Source organism: Gossypium hirsutum, chromosome D04, assembly GCF_007990345.1.
Source record: "Gossypium hirsutum isolate 1008001.06 chromosome D04, Gossypium_hirsutum_v2.1, whole genome shotgun sequence".
Classification (NCBI taxonomy): domain Eukaryota; kingdom Viridiplantae; phylum Streptophyta; class Magnoliopsida; order Malvales; family Malvaceae; genus Gossypium; species Gossypium hirsutum.
In genome coordinates, this window is record NC_053440.1 from 13,610,048 (window position 1) to 13,627,333 (window position 17,286).

General features: G+C 36.3%; 2 protein-coding genes across 5 annotated transcripts; both read right to left on the minus strand.

Annotated features, from left to right (window-relative positions):
- Window positions 1–569: 569 nt before the first annotated feature.
- Window positions 570–2,500, minus strand: LOC107955180 (protein trichome birefringence-like 30). 4 transcript variants are annotated; one of them, XM_041092012.1, is made up of 5 exons: window positions 1,995–2,500; window positions 1,673–1,765; window positions 1,373–1,572; window positions 1,114–1,257; window positions 570–1,025 (listed from the first exon to the last, which is right to left on the minus strand). In XM_041092012.1, the coding sequence occupies exons 1-5, from the start codon at window positions 2,028–2,030 to the stop codon at window positions 680–682; spliced, it is 819 nt and encodes a 272-aa protein (XP_040947946.1). In that variant the 5' UTR covers window positions 2,031–2,500; the 3' UTR covers window positions 570–679. The 4 variants fall into 4 exon arrangements, with proteins under 4 accessions (XP_040947946.1, XP_016746397.1, XP_016746396.2 ...); XM_016890908.2 differs by having other exon boundaries at window positions 1,114–1,272; window positions 1,995–2,499; XM_016890907.2 differs by having other exon boundaries at window positions 1,673–1,844; window positions 1,995–2,499.
- A 2,343-nt stretch (window positions 2,501–4,843) lies between these two features.
- LOC107955181 (clathrin heavy chain 1) lies at window positions 4,844–15,942 on the minus strand. The gene is given in 32 exon segments (XM_041092013.1): window positions 4,844–5,331; window positions 5,429–5,539; window positions 5,677–5,799; window positions 6,051–6,236; window positions 6,312–6,482; window positions 6,589–7,074; window positions 7,201–7,892; window positions 7,895–7,978; window positions 7,981–8,201; window positions 8,287–8,565; window positions 8,651–8,787; window positions 8,885–9,137; window positions 9,236–9,348; window positions 9,423–9,527; window positions 9,615–9,677; window positions 9,782–9,916; window positions 10,019–10,102; window positions 10,194–10,280; window positions 10,578–10,637; window positions 10,791–10,907; window positions 11,052–11,249; window positions 11,848–11,964; window positions 12,402–12,467; window positions 12,553–12,780; window positions 12,859–12,938; window positions 13,391–13,499; window positions 13,586–13,684; window positions 14,175–14,302; window positions 14,440–14,518; window positions 14,673–14,761; window positions 15,246–15,450; window positions 15,686–15,942. Coding segments are annotated over 32 exon segments (5,100 nt in total). The 5' UTR covers window positions 15,731–15,942; the 3' UTR covers window positions 4,844–5,181.
- Window positions 15,943–17,286: the final 1,344 nt, after the last annotated feature.

The window sequence follows — 17,286 nt, forward strand, 5'->3', positions numbered from 1 at the left end:
GGCAGATGAGTGACAATGAGTGATGCTAGTGTGGTGATTAAATGATAGTAGGCTTGTGGAGGTGGCCAACGTCGAGGGTGGTGGTGAGAGAGCCAAGAGGGATGAAGAAAAATGTTGAAAAAGCACCCCCTACTTTTCTCTTTCTGTTTTTATTGTTTAATGGTGGCATGTGAGAGGGATGATGGGAAAATGTCCAATGTGGCAAGTCAACTAGTTAACTGCCACGTCATCTGTCTCGTTAAGCCTGTAACGGAAAATGTTAATAAGTGACTAATTTGTCACTTTTCAATAATATTAGTGACCGATTTGTTATTTTTTGAAAGTTGAGTGGCTGAATTTAAAGTTGAGTGGCTGAATTTAAAGTTGAGTGATTATTTTGTCATTAAAATAAAAGTTGAGTGACTGTTGGTATAATTTACCATTGTTTTTAATACTTGTCCTACCATATTTGGACCTGAAGATCTCAAGGACCACTTGCTTTCCTATCTGGTACCTACAATCCATTGCAGCTTCTAACCAAGCTGGACCTTAGAGCACATTCAAAATCGTTCTAAATTGCACCTGAACGGTTATAAGAAAAGGAGTTCTTGTATTCTTAATCTTGTAACGGATAAAAAGCGAATTATTTTTCTAAATCATACATTCATCTCTAGGACTGAATCAATCATGACAATCAAAGTCAAGTTCGGTACATGATAAGTGCAAATAGCAATTCATTCCACGTATCAGGCAATCCAGGCAGACACCAATGCAAACAATCTGCATACCTTGCCGGATCAGATTTTTGTTCTTGCGTCAGCAACTTACCACCAGGAGCTGCATAGATTGATGTATGTGCATCTTTCCGGTATTCGGATAGCCTCGTTATGTTGAGGAAGTGAAGCGGTATTTTCATGGATTGAATGACATTCACCGCGGTTGTGAAAAGCTGCCAATTGGTACCCACATCAATTCTCGATATGTTCGGAAATGGAGATGTCTCGTTCCAACACTTGATCCTATTCGTGTTATTCCAATCAGAGCTCCTGTTTTAATTTGCATACACAAAATGCGTTAAAGTATCTGTTTAGAACCATCTAATTGAGAAGTTTTCAAGTGTTTGCTAGTTTATACTTCATATGTGTAGGACTCATACTGCTGAAGAACACTGAAGTTCTACTAGAATCAACATTTTCTTCCACCCATTTAGCCCATGATTTCAAAGCCCTCTCATATGCTACATTCTGATCAATGTCGACAGAATCCGTTGCCCCATTACTGAAAGATCCTTGCCTTTTAGGTCAGTTTTGAAGAAAGAATTGAGTGAAATTTTCTAGTATTTCAGAACCATATGTACTAAAGAATGTAAAAGACAACAAATGTAAGAACTTACAGAGCTTTCATAGTGGGGTACCTCCACCAAATATAAGTATTGAATATGAGATAATCCACATTTTTCCAGTTATCCCCGTGTTTTGAGATTGATTCAAGCTTGACTACAGGAACCACTGTGCCATACCTCATTGTTGGAGGGTCTACATTGGATTCAACCAGAAATGGTGCCCAGTAAAACTCCATTGTAGCATTGTAATCCTACACAGTTCAAACAAATTCTTTCATTTTTTTTTCTTAGTTATTTGTATGAAATCAATCAATGAGTTAAAATATTGTAGAAACAGTAGCAAGCAATTACCTCCATTTTAAAGACAGTGGTATAGCTTGCATAACTAAAGCTCTTCTTCTCTGGTGGGATAATAGATTGAACCATACAAACCATAGATAGCATCTGGTTCAAATTTATGGAGTCCCCAACAAACATTAGCCTCTTTCCTCTAAGTTTCTCCAGCAATAAATTTGCCTCAAACCTTAACCCAAAATTTTTAACTATTCAAGGGTTTATGGAGTAGCATATCGTTTCAAAATATGCAAGGAACAAGATACTTGAAGAAAAATGGAAGACTAAAAGAATGAATCTGAAAAGAATTACCAAGTACTTAGAGAAAGAAAGTATTTACTTGGGCAAAGAGCAGTCTCTGGGCTGCCATCTCCATTTCTGGTATAAAGACTCAGGCCTTCCATTCTTCAAGCAAGTCACCATGTCAGTAAGGAACTCACAGTTGTCTTCTTTGTATAAAGGGTGTGATGACCCATTATCAAAAACCCATTCTCCTGTGAAGATATCACACTCTTCTAATGGCGAAACAATCCTTTCATAGTCGCCATCGTCAGCTTTGTTTGTTTCTTGAAGTTGAACATAGGTTGAGTTTGAAGATTCCTGGAAGGGGTGTTGGTGTTTGAAATCTGGGAATGGAATGGTTTTCATGTATTGATTGTAACAAAAGAATGCAAAGAACAAAGTTGAAAAAGTTACAATGGTTAGCATGGGGAAGTAATTGCATCTTTGGGTCTTATCAAAAGGTCTCATTGTTACTGATTCTCTATCACTCTATCAGAGACTGAATTTCTGTTCTTGGGATTTTATCTTCTTCTTTATCTGTTTTTAACTTCCTTTTTAATAGGTATAAGTCAACCTCCCATTTGTTAACTAACAACAGCTTCCGTTACTGTTTCTTTTTCGTTTTTATTTTTTTTAAGGGTAAGAATAAAGATTGTACAGGATCGAATTTAGAATGCCTGAACTTTTTACCACCCACAATTTTTTCTTACCTTGCTTGATGTGTTTTAACCAGTAATGTTGATATTTACTGGTTTATCCATTAAATTAATTTTCGTTGGTTTCATTAAAAAATGTGGCAAATCAAACAACCAACTAATTTTTACGATTAGACACGCTAATGTTGTCACTGTATGGGTGCTGATCCGGATTAGGTGCCCCCGGTTGCTGTTTTCGATCGGGTTGGGGTGGCTCCCAGCCTCCCCCTCTTATGGGGTCTTGGTCTGATTATTAAGCAAGGCTTTCAATGAAAACGAAAGTCGATTAGAAACAGGGATTTATGCATTAATATTTTCATTAGTGGCTAATGTCTAAGTGATCGGTGATGATTCCTTTTTTTTCTACTTTATGGGGTTTGACAGCATATGTTTGAGATCTTGATGATTGGCAACCATTGTGTTGGACAATACGCCATTGTTGTTCTATCTCTAATTACTTTTCTTCTTCAAAAAGAAATCTCTTTTTGTCAAAAAGAATATATATTAGATGAATTTTTACCTTGGTTACTTTTATTAATAAAAAAACTTAAATTTAAGATTACTTAATTGATTATTGGATATATTATATTATCTATTATTTGATTATTAGATAATTTTTATTGTTTAATTAATAAAATGTAAAAGAATACCGACTTTAAAATTTATAGAATAGTCAATCGAGTTATCATTTTTTTGTTTTTTTAGTCCAAAACCGTTAAAACATTAATATGGCCGTTAATTTGATTGATTTGCATCTTAAAAAATATTGGGACTTTTAGTCATGTTTGAGCTGTTGAGTGGACAACAATTAATGGATTTCAATTTCTTTTAACTTTTAGAATGGCTAAATTAGATTCCTTATCATGTTATGCTTTATAGTGGTATCAAAACCTATAAAATTTAACTACTCATAAATTTATTTTAGGTTTAAATTATGCAAAAAAATACATTGAGAAAAACGATTAACATTTTAACATTTACTGAATTAATATTTGATTAACTCAAAACATCAACTTTGTTAATATATATACTGTTGTAAAATGTACATAGAAAAAATTTAAAAAGAAAAAGGAACCGAATATTTTGACTATTTTACCAAAAAAAGCCCTTTTTTTTCAATATTTACCGAAATGGGCCGATTTTTTAATTATTTATCGAAATGAGCCATTTTCCGCGAAATCGCGTCCACGTCAGCGCGACCTGCTGACATGGACACAAATCGCGCCTACGAGGACGCGATTTGCTGACGTGGCATGACCAGTTTATGTTTTTAGCTTGGAAAACTTTGAAAGGCCATAATTTTTGGCTCGGTTGTCCGATTGAGACGATTTTTTTTTATTTCGAATAAATTTTCGAGATCTACGCACTGACAAACTCCCAAAGGCAGTTTGCCGCAGTTTTCGTCGAAAAAGATCCTTTTTTACCCCCTTTTTTGCCCCTAAATTTCGATTTTTTCGGTTTAAAATTGAATTTTGAAACATTCAAATTATTATTTTCCTTATTTATTTGAAGTAAACACCGGATATTTTTTTACAGAATTGCCTTATATCATCCTGTTATAGGTATAAGTCAGCTCATTCCACTTTTGAGAAGTTTCCTAAAATTTTCTATTTTATTCAATTTAGTCCCTAAAACCTAAATAGTCATATTTTCAAATCTAAGCTTCGTTTTTCAATTCAAATTCAAGTTCATCCTTCCATAACATTCAAATATTCTTAAATACAAAAATTTCATGCTAATTTTGAAATAATTACACTTTAATCTCTATACTCGTAACTAACAAATTATACTTTACAAATTAGTCCCTATTCATCTCTAAGCAGTTTTTCAACGCATAGATCTCGAAAAGTTATTCGAAATCAAAAAAAATTCGTCTCAATCGGACAACCGAGCCAAAAGCTATAGCCTTTCAAAATTTTCCATGCTAAAAACATAAACTGTTCATGCCACGTCAACAAATCGCGTCCTCGTAGGCGCGATTTGTGTCCACATCACTAGGTCACGCTGACGTGGACACGATGTCCTAACACGTACCCTGACATCGCGCTTACGTGGACACGATTTCGCAAAAAATGACCTATTCTGATAAATAATTAAAAAATCGGCCTATTTCGGTAAATATTGAAAAAAAAAGAACTTTTTTGGCATTTTGCCCAAATATTTTAGGTGTAAGGGGGGAAACAGAGTCGAAAAATATCAAATTTCGAAACAATGACGGGCGTAATGTGCAAGTGTTTTCGTATATACTCGTAAGTCGCTTCCAAACACCGGAAGAAAATAATACTACAAAAAGGAAAATTACAAATATGCATTAAATCCTCGGCTTGCCCCCTATCAGCAGCCAAAAAAATGCCTCTTGCTACATAAAAAAAATGAATATTACAAGACATATCACACACCCTACCAGAGACGGACAAGAAAAATAAAATGACAGCGTCGAAGCGTGAAAATTTGCCACTAATAGAACTACGTCAGCCTTTTAACCTCAATGCACCATGGGATTCCCCGCTGCTAATAAAACCTTTTTGACAAAACAGACTTGGTTAGGACTTAATAGCTGCCCATTTGTGGCATGCCGTATGGTGGCATCGGAGGCATTCCCATTCCTCCTCCCATAGGTGGTGGAGGAGCAAAACCTCCTCCCATGCCTGGCATCGGAGGTGCTGGCAAGGCAAGAGGTAGCAACTGCGCATACATGTTCTGCAATACAATGCATTTCAATTAAGTTAGAAAATCATCCAACCCTTTGAAGATCTAGCAACTCCACAGCCATAGAGAATTGGTAAAGTAACTATACCTGTTGTGCAATGACCTCCTTCTCTTCTTGCTCTTTAGCCTTTACGTCCTTTTGAGCCTCGATCTTATCCTTGATAAGTTCATCAACTTTGCCGGTATATTCACGGATGAACTGGAAATATAAGGAGAGTCAAATAGAATTCTAACACGACATCTTGAAATTAAGAATGATCATGAAACCAAAAGGGTTATGGTCGCTAATAAATCCCCAAATATACAATAGTACTGAAGATGCAGCAAAGAAATCACCTGCAACAGGAACGGGAATGTGAAGTCTATCATATTGTTAACCCAGGCCATTTCAAGAGCAACATCTGGTCGAATTAAGTCATAACAGACAAAGAGGCACGCTGCGAAACATTCCTTCTTGCCCTGTACAGATAACATACCACCAGAATTATATCCACTTCAAATAATAACCAACATTCCTGTAACAATTCGAGAAGTAAAATTGCCATATAACAAAAAAAAATGCCTATGTTAAAAACCTTCACTCTAAATGTACCAGGAAGCTCTTATTTTATACTTGCACCCTAGAGGGACAAATGGAACCAAGCAACCTAACATAGTTGCATATACTGCTTGACCAAGGCGTAAAGGCGTATTTAGGATTGAGTCAGTACCTGCTCAATGAAGTAAACAAGCAACTCCTCAGCAAGTTCACGGTCACCAGACTGTGAAGCAGTTTCCATAGCGTCTTTGTAAAGGTTGTCTTTCTTTGACAAGGCAATGGACTGCTTCCATCTGCCCGCCTTTTTGTATATGTATGCAGCAACACGTCTCATCTCAAGCAGCTCATGTTTCTCAATCTACTCGAGCAATTCAGAAATAATATCAAAACCGACTTACTAGCATATAAAAAGGCAAGAACAACAATACTTTACCTTTTGAGCAAGGCCAATCTGATCAAAGTTATCATGCAAGTCAATAGATTCTCTCAATCTATCATAATCTTCTTCCTCTACATAAATCTCATTCAACGCTTCATTTACTGCTGATACATTGTTGCTCTGAACAGCAACCATATATGGCTTCACCAGACGCAGATGACCGGCCTGAAATTCCAGAACGTTAATTGTCAACCCAAAATGAATAAAAGTACTACTAAAGCAATCCATTAGTATTTATTTCAATATTAAATCATTTCCACCAAAATTGAACCTTTCTCATAATGTCAACAACACGAGTATGATCCACACGAAGCGCAAGCACATTCAGCATATCATTGATGAGATCAGGATGCTCTTGCAAGTAAAAGTGGACAGCCTTGTAATATAGCTCAACACTAGCAACTTTGACTATGATATCTTTGAACTGCATATGATCCCATGCCTCAGGAGAGTGGTTCATCACAGTAGTTGCAGCATTATCAAACTCATCATATTGGATATATAAGTAGGTAAGTTCCTTCCAGTGCTGCTGCTCATCACATGCTCTTATCAGCTTGGGAATATTGAGACGAGTAGAGAACAACTTAATGTGCTCCATAAGCTTCTCTGCACGATATCTGGCATACAGAACTCCCAACTCAGTAAAGATCCCCATGTGTGCACGTTCCAATCCTAAACCACTCTCCATGAGAGAGATTAACTCATTGAAGCATCCTCTATTCTGATAGTATTCACTGACTTCTTCCAAGTCATCCACCTACAAGATCAACAAACTCTGATCAAAACCACGGACAAACAATCTTCCATAGACAAACATAGCAGAAAAAAAAGAGGAACTGAATGTGCAGACATACGTAGCAACTTAATTGTTCATGAAACTTACCTGTATAATAACGTTCAGACCACATATCTGTGCCAATCGGAATTCCTCTGCATCAACACAAGCAAAGCAAACCTCTTTCCATGTCTTGGCACTGTTTGCTTTTCGTGCTGCATCAACAGCACCCTGGAATTGTTTAAGCCTCACCAGTGTAACAGCCAATTTGGCCCAGTTTGATATAAAAGCAAATATTATTTTTGCGGCCTCATATAGGGCTTCATCAAACAAGCGATCACCAACATTTTGAAGATTAGCAACATTTGGCATGAGAATGAATTCTTCAATTTCTCCCAGTCTATCAGTCTTAGCATAGGCGTAAATGAGTTCACTGTCCACCTTGGGCTCCTTGACCTTCTGCCTAACCATCAGAAGGTACCTCACCAGATCAGAGTAGACATCTGCATCCTCAGAAGCTCTGATAACATCAAGGAACTGAGTAGCATCATCTGCACGAATAAATGATTCAATTGCATCACTAACCAGCCCCTCCCTCAGTTGTGCCTTCGCCACCTGACTCCAAACAGCATCTTCTTCGACTCTAAATGCAAATTCCACAGCCCGATCAATGCTTCTAATGTTATCCAATAAAACATTGACAGCCTGAACATTTAAGTTGAACTTTTTGAATATCGCAAAAGCTTCTTCATATAGTTGGGCTTCCACAGCCACTTCTCCAACTGCAGGTCCATCAAATTATCTAGCCTATTGATATAATCCATGACTCTAGATGGATCTGCCTTAATAGCTGTCAGAATAAGTAGATTTTGCAGATTGAAGTTCCACTGAATGCAGAGTTTTGGAGCACAATCTTCTCAAGAAGCTCAATCAGTTCATGGGGCAGGTCAGCTGTCATGAAAGCTTTAACAGTTGCAGAAACTTGTTCTGGACTCTTGCTTTCTGGCAAAGCAGTTGACACAACCTGATCAATTAGCTGTCTTCTATATTCATTTTCAGGATTTAGAACCTTCTCCCAAAGATCACCATCCATCCTCTCGACAACATACCTGTGACCACAGGACAATGCACAGATAAGCCACTTTAAAACGAAGACCCAATACATTATCATAAATCAACTAAATAGTTACATACCTAGCCTGCAATTTGAACAATGAGTTCTTATTAGTGACATTTATAAGTTCATCATCACATTGTCCTCTTCTGTAGGCCACAACTGCCAGAGTGGGATCACGCTTCTCACAGTACTTACCAACCACCCTAGAATCATAGTAAGGATTGGTTGTGAGGAAGTGCTCTGGATTGTTATTGCTGTCAATGATGATTTTTCCCAGAGCATTGTGGACATGCACATCTTGGCTTCCCTCACTCACAAGATGCTCCAAAAACTGTGTAAGCAAACGAAGGCGATTTCTGGAAACCATATACAGAAAAATAAGAAACAAATAGTGATGGCATAATAAACGATGAACGGCAGGAGACAGAAAAAGAAGATAACCTTTTCTCACATTCCTCCACAAGGGGCTCAACTGGAAGCAGAGAACGGACTGAGAGAATGAGACCCTTTATAAAATCTTCAGGGCATTCATCATCTAGCAATTGCCCCACTACCAAAGGAGCATTCCCTGGGTTCACCTATCAAAAGAAGCAAAAAGGTTCGCAATTAATCAAATTTAAATTTACTTCATAGAATATTCCAGTATACAAAAATAGCAGAGAATATCAAGCATACCTTCTGAACATACCCTTCAATGTACCGGAGCATGTTATTTGTGTAGAGGTAGTGAGTGAGATCAGGAACAAACCCAAATCGATCACAAACATTAATTAGGGGCCTTGCATCAGGAAGCTTGGCCTCCATTAGGAAGTTCTTTGTCTTTTCAGCATCATAAAAATTTGATTCCCTGGTTACACGCTCAACCTCCTTGATTTGACCAGTTTTAGCAGCTGCCTCAATGTACTTAAAGTGTATATCAGGATCCTCACTGTCCCATACTCAAAAGTAAACATAATAGTAAGTAAAATCTTAGATATAGTAGTGATTTGAGAACAAAGTAAATTTCTTGTTTGCTAAATAGCTTACCTTGAGCTCAAATAGGAGCCCAGGAAAAAGTACAATCCTTCATATGACTTAAATTGCTCAAAAATTTTTATGCAAGCATCAACACCCAACTGCTCACAGTACTCCTTGGCAACCTGCACACGCACACAACTTAGCCTTTGGGAATTTACTAAACATTATTAAAATACCATATACAATAATACTTTACCTGAACGATTATTTGAAGATTGCCTCTTAGATTAACCAACAAAAGGTCCTTCATGCACTCCAAAGCCCATTCTCGTGAAAGAGTTCCAAAAAATTCAACAAGTGACTAAAAACAGAAGGATGAGCAAAAAAAAATGTTAGAAGGTCCTGTCCAATTTGACCAAGAGATAAAGTTGGTAGATAATGTTTTTACCTGTGGCTCGATAGCATGTGTATTCACGATGACACGTTTAATATCGGGCAACTCAGTGTAATGCTGCAAAAAAGGTATTATTTTTAAATATTTAATCAAGGAGAAATTATTAATTCAGCCTAGAAAACGGCAGACAATGAAACACAATAATTTTAAAAAGAAATTACCTGAAGAGCTCGCACAAAGAGACCAGCTTTTTCACATAGTTGTGCAATTCGGGGACGATCGTAGTGAGTGAACATTCCATTTGCTAAGATGGCATCAGCTACATTTGGAAAAGTTACTAGATTGATTTCCAAGACCTGCATGGAAAAGAATATTATTAAACTGAGTATATTCTTTTTAGGAAATAAAAAAGAAATAATAGAAATAGATTAGCTTAACCAGCACATGAAAGATATAACCTTCGTTTGTAGAAAAGCATGCTCTGGCAGATTTGGCTTCAAAACATCTAATAGAAATGCAGTAGCCTCCCGTATCAAATTCCTCTAAATACAAAAAGGATAGGAAAACAATCTTACATATATTTTATAGAAAAAAATTACATTAAATTCACAAATAATTCAATAAGCAGCAGACCTGAAGAAAAAGATCGGTGATGGTGTTGTAATCAACTGGACAACCTCCCTCCATTTGAGACATCATCAATGCAAAGTTAACAGCTCCCTACAAGTGAAACAAGTGATAAATTAGCTCCCTCTAAAACGGTAGTTTCTCCTCAAAAATTACACAGATCCAATTCCATCAGAAAGTCCATAAAGCTATCATCTACCAGTCAGCAATCATTTAAACATTTATCAATTGCTAGTATGATTTTAACTTGGATCAGAATATTCATAAAATTTAACTTAAAAAGTCATGAAGAGATTTAACACATTTAATCATTTATTAATAGCTAGTACGATTTGACAAGCTTCAACACAATGCCTTAAACCCTGAAGAGCACAGAAAACGGAAACAAACCTGTGGATCTGTACGGAGAATTGTTTGCAGAAGGAACAAGTAGTCAGGAGTGTACCCAACCTGAGGAAACAATTTAGTCATGAATCTTGATGCATGCATTCACTAATGTAAAGAACAAGATGAAGAAATAATCTCTCAACTTCGTAGGTTGTAAACAAGGAGATCATATATCATCACAATAGAAAATGTCAATACAAAGGAGACAGCAATCACCTGCTTTGAGTAAATCAAGATCTTGTCAAACTCCCTACGTTCAGCAAAAGCTGCAACTACTTTTGGAGTTGCCCTAGCTTTAATATATATTTTCAGCGCAAGATCATTATCCACAGTCTACAGCAAAAGCGATGTGAAAATTAGGAAAAGGCAAAAAAGAAAAGAATGCAGTCAAATCAGTCCCACTTCCTTGAAGCAGAAATTTAGGTAAAATTGAATAAGATACCGATAGATTTCTATTCTAGAGTGTACAAATCATACCTTCACAAGGTCTCCAAGTTCCTCACTACATTCCAATTTATCTTCAGCCAACCAATTCTCCAGAAGGTTCTTCTTGTTTTGGTTCACCACAAGCCGAGATAATTCCAATGACTCAAATGCATTGAGCTTTCCTCTTGTTAAAAGGGTACCAAAGTACTGCAACAGTGGCGGAGTCTGCCCAGCTTGCACAGGGACACTCTACAGCAATAGGGTAAGTGATTCTGCCTCAGATAAAATCAACACAAACAAAAAAAAAAGCTCCGTTTGGTTTCAGGAAACAAAGGTCATTTTTGTTTTTGTTTTCTTGAAAAATGAACATTGAAGAAAACGTGTTTGGTTGAAAATTTTGAAAATGATTTTTGGAAAATGAGAGTGAATTAGAAAATGATAAAAATTTGTTTTCATTGTTTTCACTAAAAATGCTTTGTAAAAGTGAAAATGATGAAAACAATGGTTAACTTTAAATGAATTGGCCCTGATTCAAACCCATATAAACGCAGAAATATTCTATTTTCAATAATTTTTCAAATATGAAATCTGATACCCTGGTTTAAACCTATATTAACGTAAAAAACATTTATTTTATTTCTCATTTTCTATTATAGAAAATAGTTACCAAACATGCTTTCATTATTGAAAACAAATTTTTATTTCTATTTACCAAACACTTTCTCAATTTTTTCTTAAAAAAACGAAAACTATTTTCTAAAAATGAAAAGGAAAATGAAAATAGAAAATATTTTCAGAAACCAAACAGAACCTAAGTATCTGCATGATCAAGAAAGCAAAATGAGACCTGAAACTTGGCAACTGTATCAGGTGTGCGAAGTATCCCTTGTGGAGACTCCGCAGCAAGCTCAGCAGCTTCTTTATACTTTGTCTGAGCAAACAATTCTTGAAAACGTTGGACAACCTGATATATATAAAATCACAGTCAACATCCTAGTAATGCCCAGAGAAGAATAAAATAACACAAGAAAATTGAATAACTAATATTAGATAGTAATATTAACAACCTGCAACATCAAATATGTCAACACCAAATCTAGTCATGCAATACATAATAAAAAAACATAATAAAAAAGTGGCCTTAAAGTAAATCAAGACATGCCGTCTTCATTCTCAGCATTGCTGCAAGATTGAAGAATTGCATTGAGATCATCAACAGATTGTTCCATGATGGACGTACAAACGAAAGCATCCTCCCAGTAAAAATAAATTATTCCTTTAGATATTATTGCCCAGCAACTAAAATATATAGTTGACAATATCAGGCTCTTACACAATTATGATCCAATGCAAAGATTCACAAACCATAAAGCATAGGAATATACAAATTAATCTACTTACCAAGTTCTCTGCACCCGGAAGGTTTCCTCTTTTAGCCAGATTCACAGCAAGCTCCAAATTGTTCAACTGAAACAGAAGACAACCAGAAGTAGTAAGCTAGCATGTCTCTTTATTGATACCAGAAAACAAAAAGAAAAGGCATATAACATACTTGACCGCTAACAAATGGCACTATTGTTGCTTCATTTACAGTAGCCAACAACACCTGACCTCGCCTATTTATGGCATAAAACCCTCCAGCTGCTGAAGCTTCAGATGTTAAAAATATTGGATCTGGACTGATTCTATTTCTGTATACAGCAGATGCCGTCTCTAAATCATAAACAAACAGCAGCCCAAGCTTGGTGATAACAAAGATCAAACCATATTTGTGGGATATCTGCCAACAAACAGAAAATTGTCTTATATTGGCACACGATAAACAATTTAAAAGATAATCTAGGAAATATCATGTTACCTGCATTGCAACTGGAAAATCATCTTGAAAATCTGGCGGGAAGAAGAGATCTGCTTGTTTCTTTGAAAACGATGGCTTACCTGCCAATATATATTATTTTAAAAGATTGGATACATGATAGCCCGAAGTAACCCACGGAATAGCATAGCTACACAATTGATAAGAACGAATAGGTAATCTAAATCCAAATACTTAAACATGATCACATAAAAATTTCTAACTTAGAAAAGTCTTTGATAATGATTTAGAGCTAGCAATAGATCTAAAATTAAGTAGGATTTCTAATTTAAAATCACACAAAAATTCTGAAGTAGTGTCTCAACAACTGAACATGCCAACACATCAAAGTACTTCCCTATCATACTATCATTATTCCATCACTGGAAAGTGCTGCATCAACAATGTCTCATTTCTTATTTTATTTTTCAGATTTTGTACACATTTAAAAACAAAAAAAAAACAAAAAAACCTTCAGTTTCCACTCGTATATAACAAGGGGATGGCAAAAGTATAACAGATAACATAAACAAACCTGGTTGGGCACCAAGCTCAATTACATGCAACTTTGATGTAATCTGACCGGCATTAAAACTCTTAGTGGCAAATGAAATAAGAATAGAAGGATTCTCATTTCCTGGAACCTGCTCATTACAAACAAGCATATACGATAAGCTGCTTGATAGATCATACATACAGAAATTGAGTGAAGAACAAGAAATCTTTTTACCTTAAATTGAGCAAATGAAGCAGCATGTGCTTCAAGAGCTTGACTACGCTGCTGATCAACAGAGAAAAGTTGCATGTTCCCCTTAACCAATTGTGGCTTCTAAAAGATGCAAAAACATGGATCAAATTCAGAACTGCATACTGGCAGCAAAAGTGATTTTTTGAGGGATAGAACTTCATAATTAATAATAATTATGCATGGAACTATACTATCAATACAGAGACAGAATGCAAAGAAAAAATGAAATGTGGGTTAGAGGGATGCAAATCCAAAATAACACAACTGGAGACAATAAATTACTCAGAAGGGGTTAATAAATTAACTCACAGTTAATTTCAGCAATTTGAATCATGGGCACATGACAACCATACCAGCTGGAAGAACCTTTTTCCGCCAGTTTGCTTAGGAAAATATTTTGAATATATTACTTCATTTTCTTTCTTCTTTGGGGGGGAGGAGGATGCATATAATGAAATTTACCTCACAAGTCATACTTCTCAAATTCTCAAAACTAAATACAGATGACACAGTAACTTCTTCACAGAGAAAAAGAAACCTTTAGAAAGCATTTATTAGCAAAACCACATACCTCAGGTGCACCGGGGGCAATTCCGATCAAAACCAACCACTTCTCCGAAGGGTCACACTTATAGTTTATGATCTGATTGTTCACTAAATTAGCTGTTCTCTCAAACATCTTAACTGGTTCAGAATCACCTGCCAGGAGTAAGACACAATGAGACAGATAACACCTAAGAAACTTAAACTATAGTTAAAAGAAGAAAATATATATATATATTAAGAGATGAACAGAGCCTGTCATGCTGGATAAAGCTAACTGAATAAAATCTAACCTTCAATTGACCAATGATACACAGAGGTCTGCGTTACCAGGCCAAGCAATTTTGGGCTAATCCATTTCCAAAATACAACCTGTACATTGACCAAGGACAGGTTATTAGGCTCATGCAATCAAGCTCACTCTCAAGAAAAAATATAAATGTAGAGAGGCAGATAGCTAATGGACGGAATAGTGGAACCATTACAAGAAATAAATAAATAAAATGAGACAATAAATGTGTTTCACCTGTTCAGGCATCTGATGGGATTTCATTTTTGCTTTCATCTCTATGTTAAATATTTGCAAATGATCTTGAGTTGTTCCCGGTAGTTGAGCTACAAAAGCAATGTCAAAGTCAGCATATAAAGCATAAGCGAACAAAAAAAATCAATGGTGACATACAAGCAATGCTAAGGATATTGAATTTCCTTCTCCATAAAATAGGAGCAATTTACATGAATGTCAAGCACTTTATGGCATGAATTTGAAGCGTATTTTCTTGTCTTAGACACAAATATAAGCAAAATTGCCTACAGGAAACAACCAAAAAGCAATTAGAAGTGCTGACATTTTTCCTAGTAAACTAAAAAACAGATTGCAAATACAGAACCTGATAATTATACCAATAAAACAGTACAGAAGAAAGTATTAACTACAACAGACACTGTAGTTCACGTACAACATGATCGCATAAGCAGGATCCTTGCAATTAACTGGTATCACATTAATTTGTTTATTTTTTAACAACACAGTCAATTAGAGAGATGATTAACCTGACCCAAAACAAATAAACAATTTCCCGTAGTTATAGTAACTAACCTTTCAAAGCAAGGATTCTAGAATTCGGATTCATAAGAGCGGAGTCCGCTGTAATAGGCCGTCTCAACGGCTGCATCGGCATGTTCATATCGATAATCACAACACTGTTTTGCGGCGCGGTTTCTCGCACACAAATATACTTATCAGATTCCATAGTTACGTTCGTGAATGTGATAAATTGAGGACTAATGCCAATGCTTGGCAACTGCAACCAAAGATACCATTTCAGATCCCTCAAAATCGTTACTATAACACAACGTATAAAGGAAGTTTCAAACAGATCTAAGCAGATTTTACAGATATTACATCTGACAAGGTTTACGAAGCACTAGATTAAGCTTAACAATCGTTTATAAACGATAATTCAGCTGAATTTTCCATAAAAAGCAACATAAATCGAAACGATTGAGAGGGATAAGAGCGAAAACGAGAAGACTTACAGTTAAGACCTCCTTCATGGCGATGGGAGCGTTTGCGGCCGCCATGGTGATTCAGATCGACGGATGAAGATTCAAAAATCAGGGGCAGATCTATGGCTGAGATTGAATATTTGCTAAGAGATCTGAAGCAGATAATTAAAACAGTTGCAAAGAGGGAAGCGAAAGACGAAGAAAGAAGAAGAAGAAGAAGAAGAAGAAGAGCGATCCAATCTAAGGCACTTAAGAAGCAGAACGTGTAAAAAATGTGCCTTACTGGTGGCGTATTTGCTGGCCCTTGGGGATTTATATGGACGACAAATTCGGGTAATAATGACCCGACCCATATTTCATTTTGATTTTATTGTAAAGATTTTTTTTTCCCGATAGAAGCAAAGCACAATTAAAATGGATAAAAATAAAATTAAAGGATTACTTTTTTCCTTTTTTCCGGGGATTTTACTAAAAAAAAAGTCCTTTTTTTTTTAAAAATTACCGAAATGGGCCTATTATTTAATTATTTACTGGAATGGTCTATTTTCCGGCAAATCGCGTCCACGTCAGCGTGATGTCAGGGGACGCGCCAGGAAATCGCGGCCACATCAGCGCGATTTCATGTCACATAGCGCGTTTCGGGGGACGCAATTTTGCCGTTTTTCCCAAGTTAGGTTTTTTCGGCTTTTAGGGCTTAGGGTTCAGGCTTTTTAGGGTTTTTAGGTTCTGGAAGAAATAATTTCGAGTTGACATTTCTGATCAAACAGTATAAAATCGCTTCTAGCAGGATGTTATTTGAGAAGAATTTGTGAAATCGCGCCCTCGTGGACTCGCTTTTGCTACAGTAGGTCATGGAAGAAATATTTTTTTTGACGTTTCTGAGCAAATAGTATAAAATCGCTTCTAGTAGGATGCTATTTTGAGAAGAATTTGTAAAATCGCACCCTCGTGGACACGCTTTTGCTACAGTAGGTCATGGAAGAAATAATTTTTTTTGACGTTTCTGAGCAAATACTATAAAATCGCTTCTAGCAGGATGCTATTTGAGAAGAATTTGTGAAAATCGCGCCTTCGTGGACGTGCTTTTGCTACAGTAGCATGTTTAGGCTGAGGCTATAAATTAGGTAGAAAATGTTCTCAGAATGCATAAGTCACAGCAGAAACAATTTAGAGAGGCTAAGAAGGTTAGAGTTTCAAATATGAGTGAACGTATTAGTGTTGTTATTTACTACGATGGTGCGGTTTGCCACACCGAGAATGGTGTTGTTTTTTTGTCGAAAAATACGGTGCGACTGGTTTTTAACCAGAACATAGATTTGACAGAACTTCGTAAAAGAATTAGGCGTAAAATTTTCGGAACTAGGCTAATGAAAGTTCTGTCTATCACGTATCGATTTTGTTCTTCTGTTGATCCGGTGACATATGACTCGTTCGACATAAAAGGTGCTCGTAGCTTGGAGACAATGGTGCGGACTCATCTTGCTAGTGGAGCACCTTATATTGAGTTATATGTACAATTTACATCGCCAACTGATGTACTTGTGACTAGTGTTCGAGATGTATACACGACCCCTGGCCAACACTCGGTTAGCGGGTTACAAAATACGGAACAGCCCATGTTCGGTAGCGGT

What these genes read in the sequence shown, in the direction of transcription:
- LOC107955180 (XM_016890906.2), bottom strand. Translation starts at nt 2,404, where the DNA reads ATGAGACCTTTTGATAAGACCCAAAGATGCAATTACTTCCCCATGCTA. An exon ending in AGAGACTGCTCTTTGCCCAA is followed by an intron (nt 1,845 to 1,994) that starts GTAAATACTTTC and finishes TTTTGGGTTAAG; the next exon opens with GTTTGAGGCAAATTTATTGC. An exon ending in ATGAGTCCTACACATATGAA is followed by an intron (nt 1,026 to 1,113) that starts GTATAAACTAGC and finishes AAATTAAAACAG; the next exon opens with GAGCTCTGATTGGAATAACA.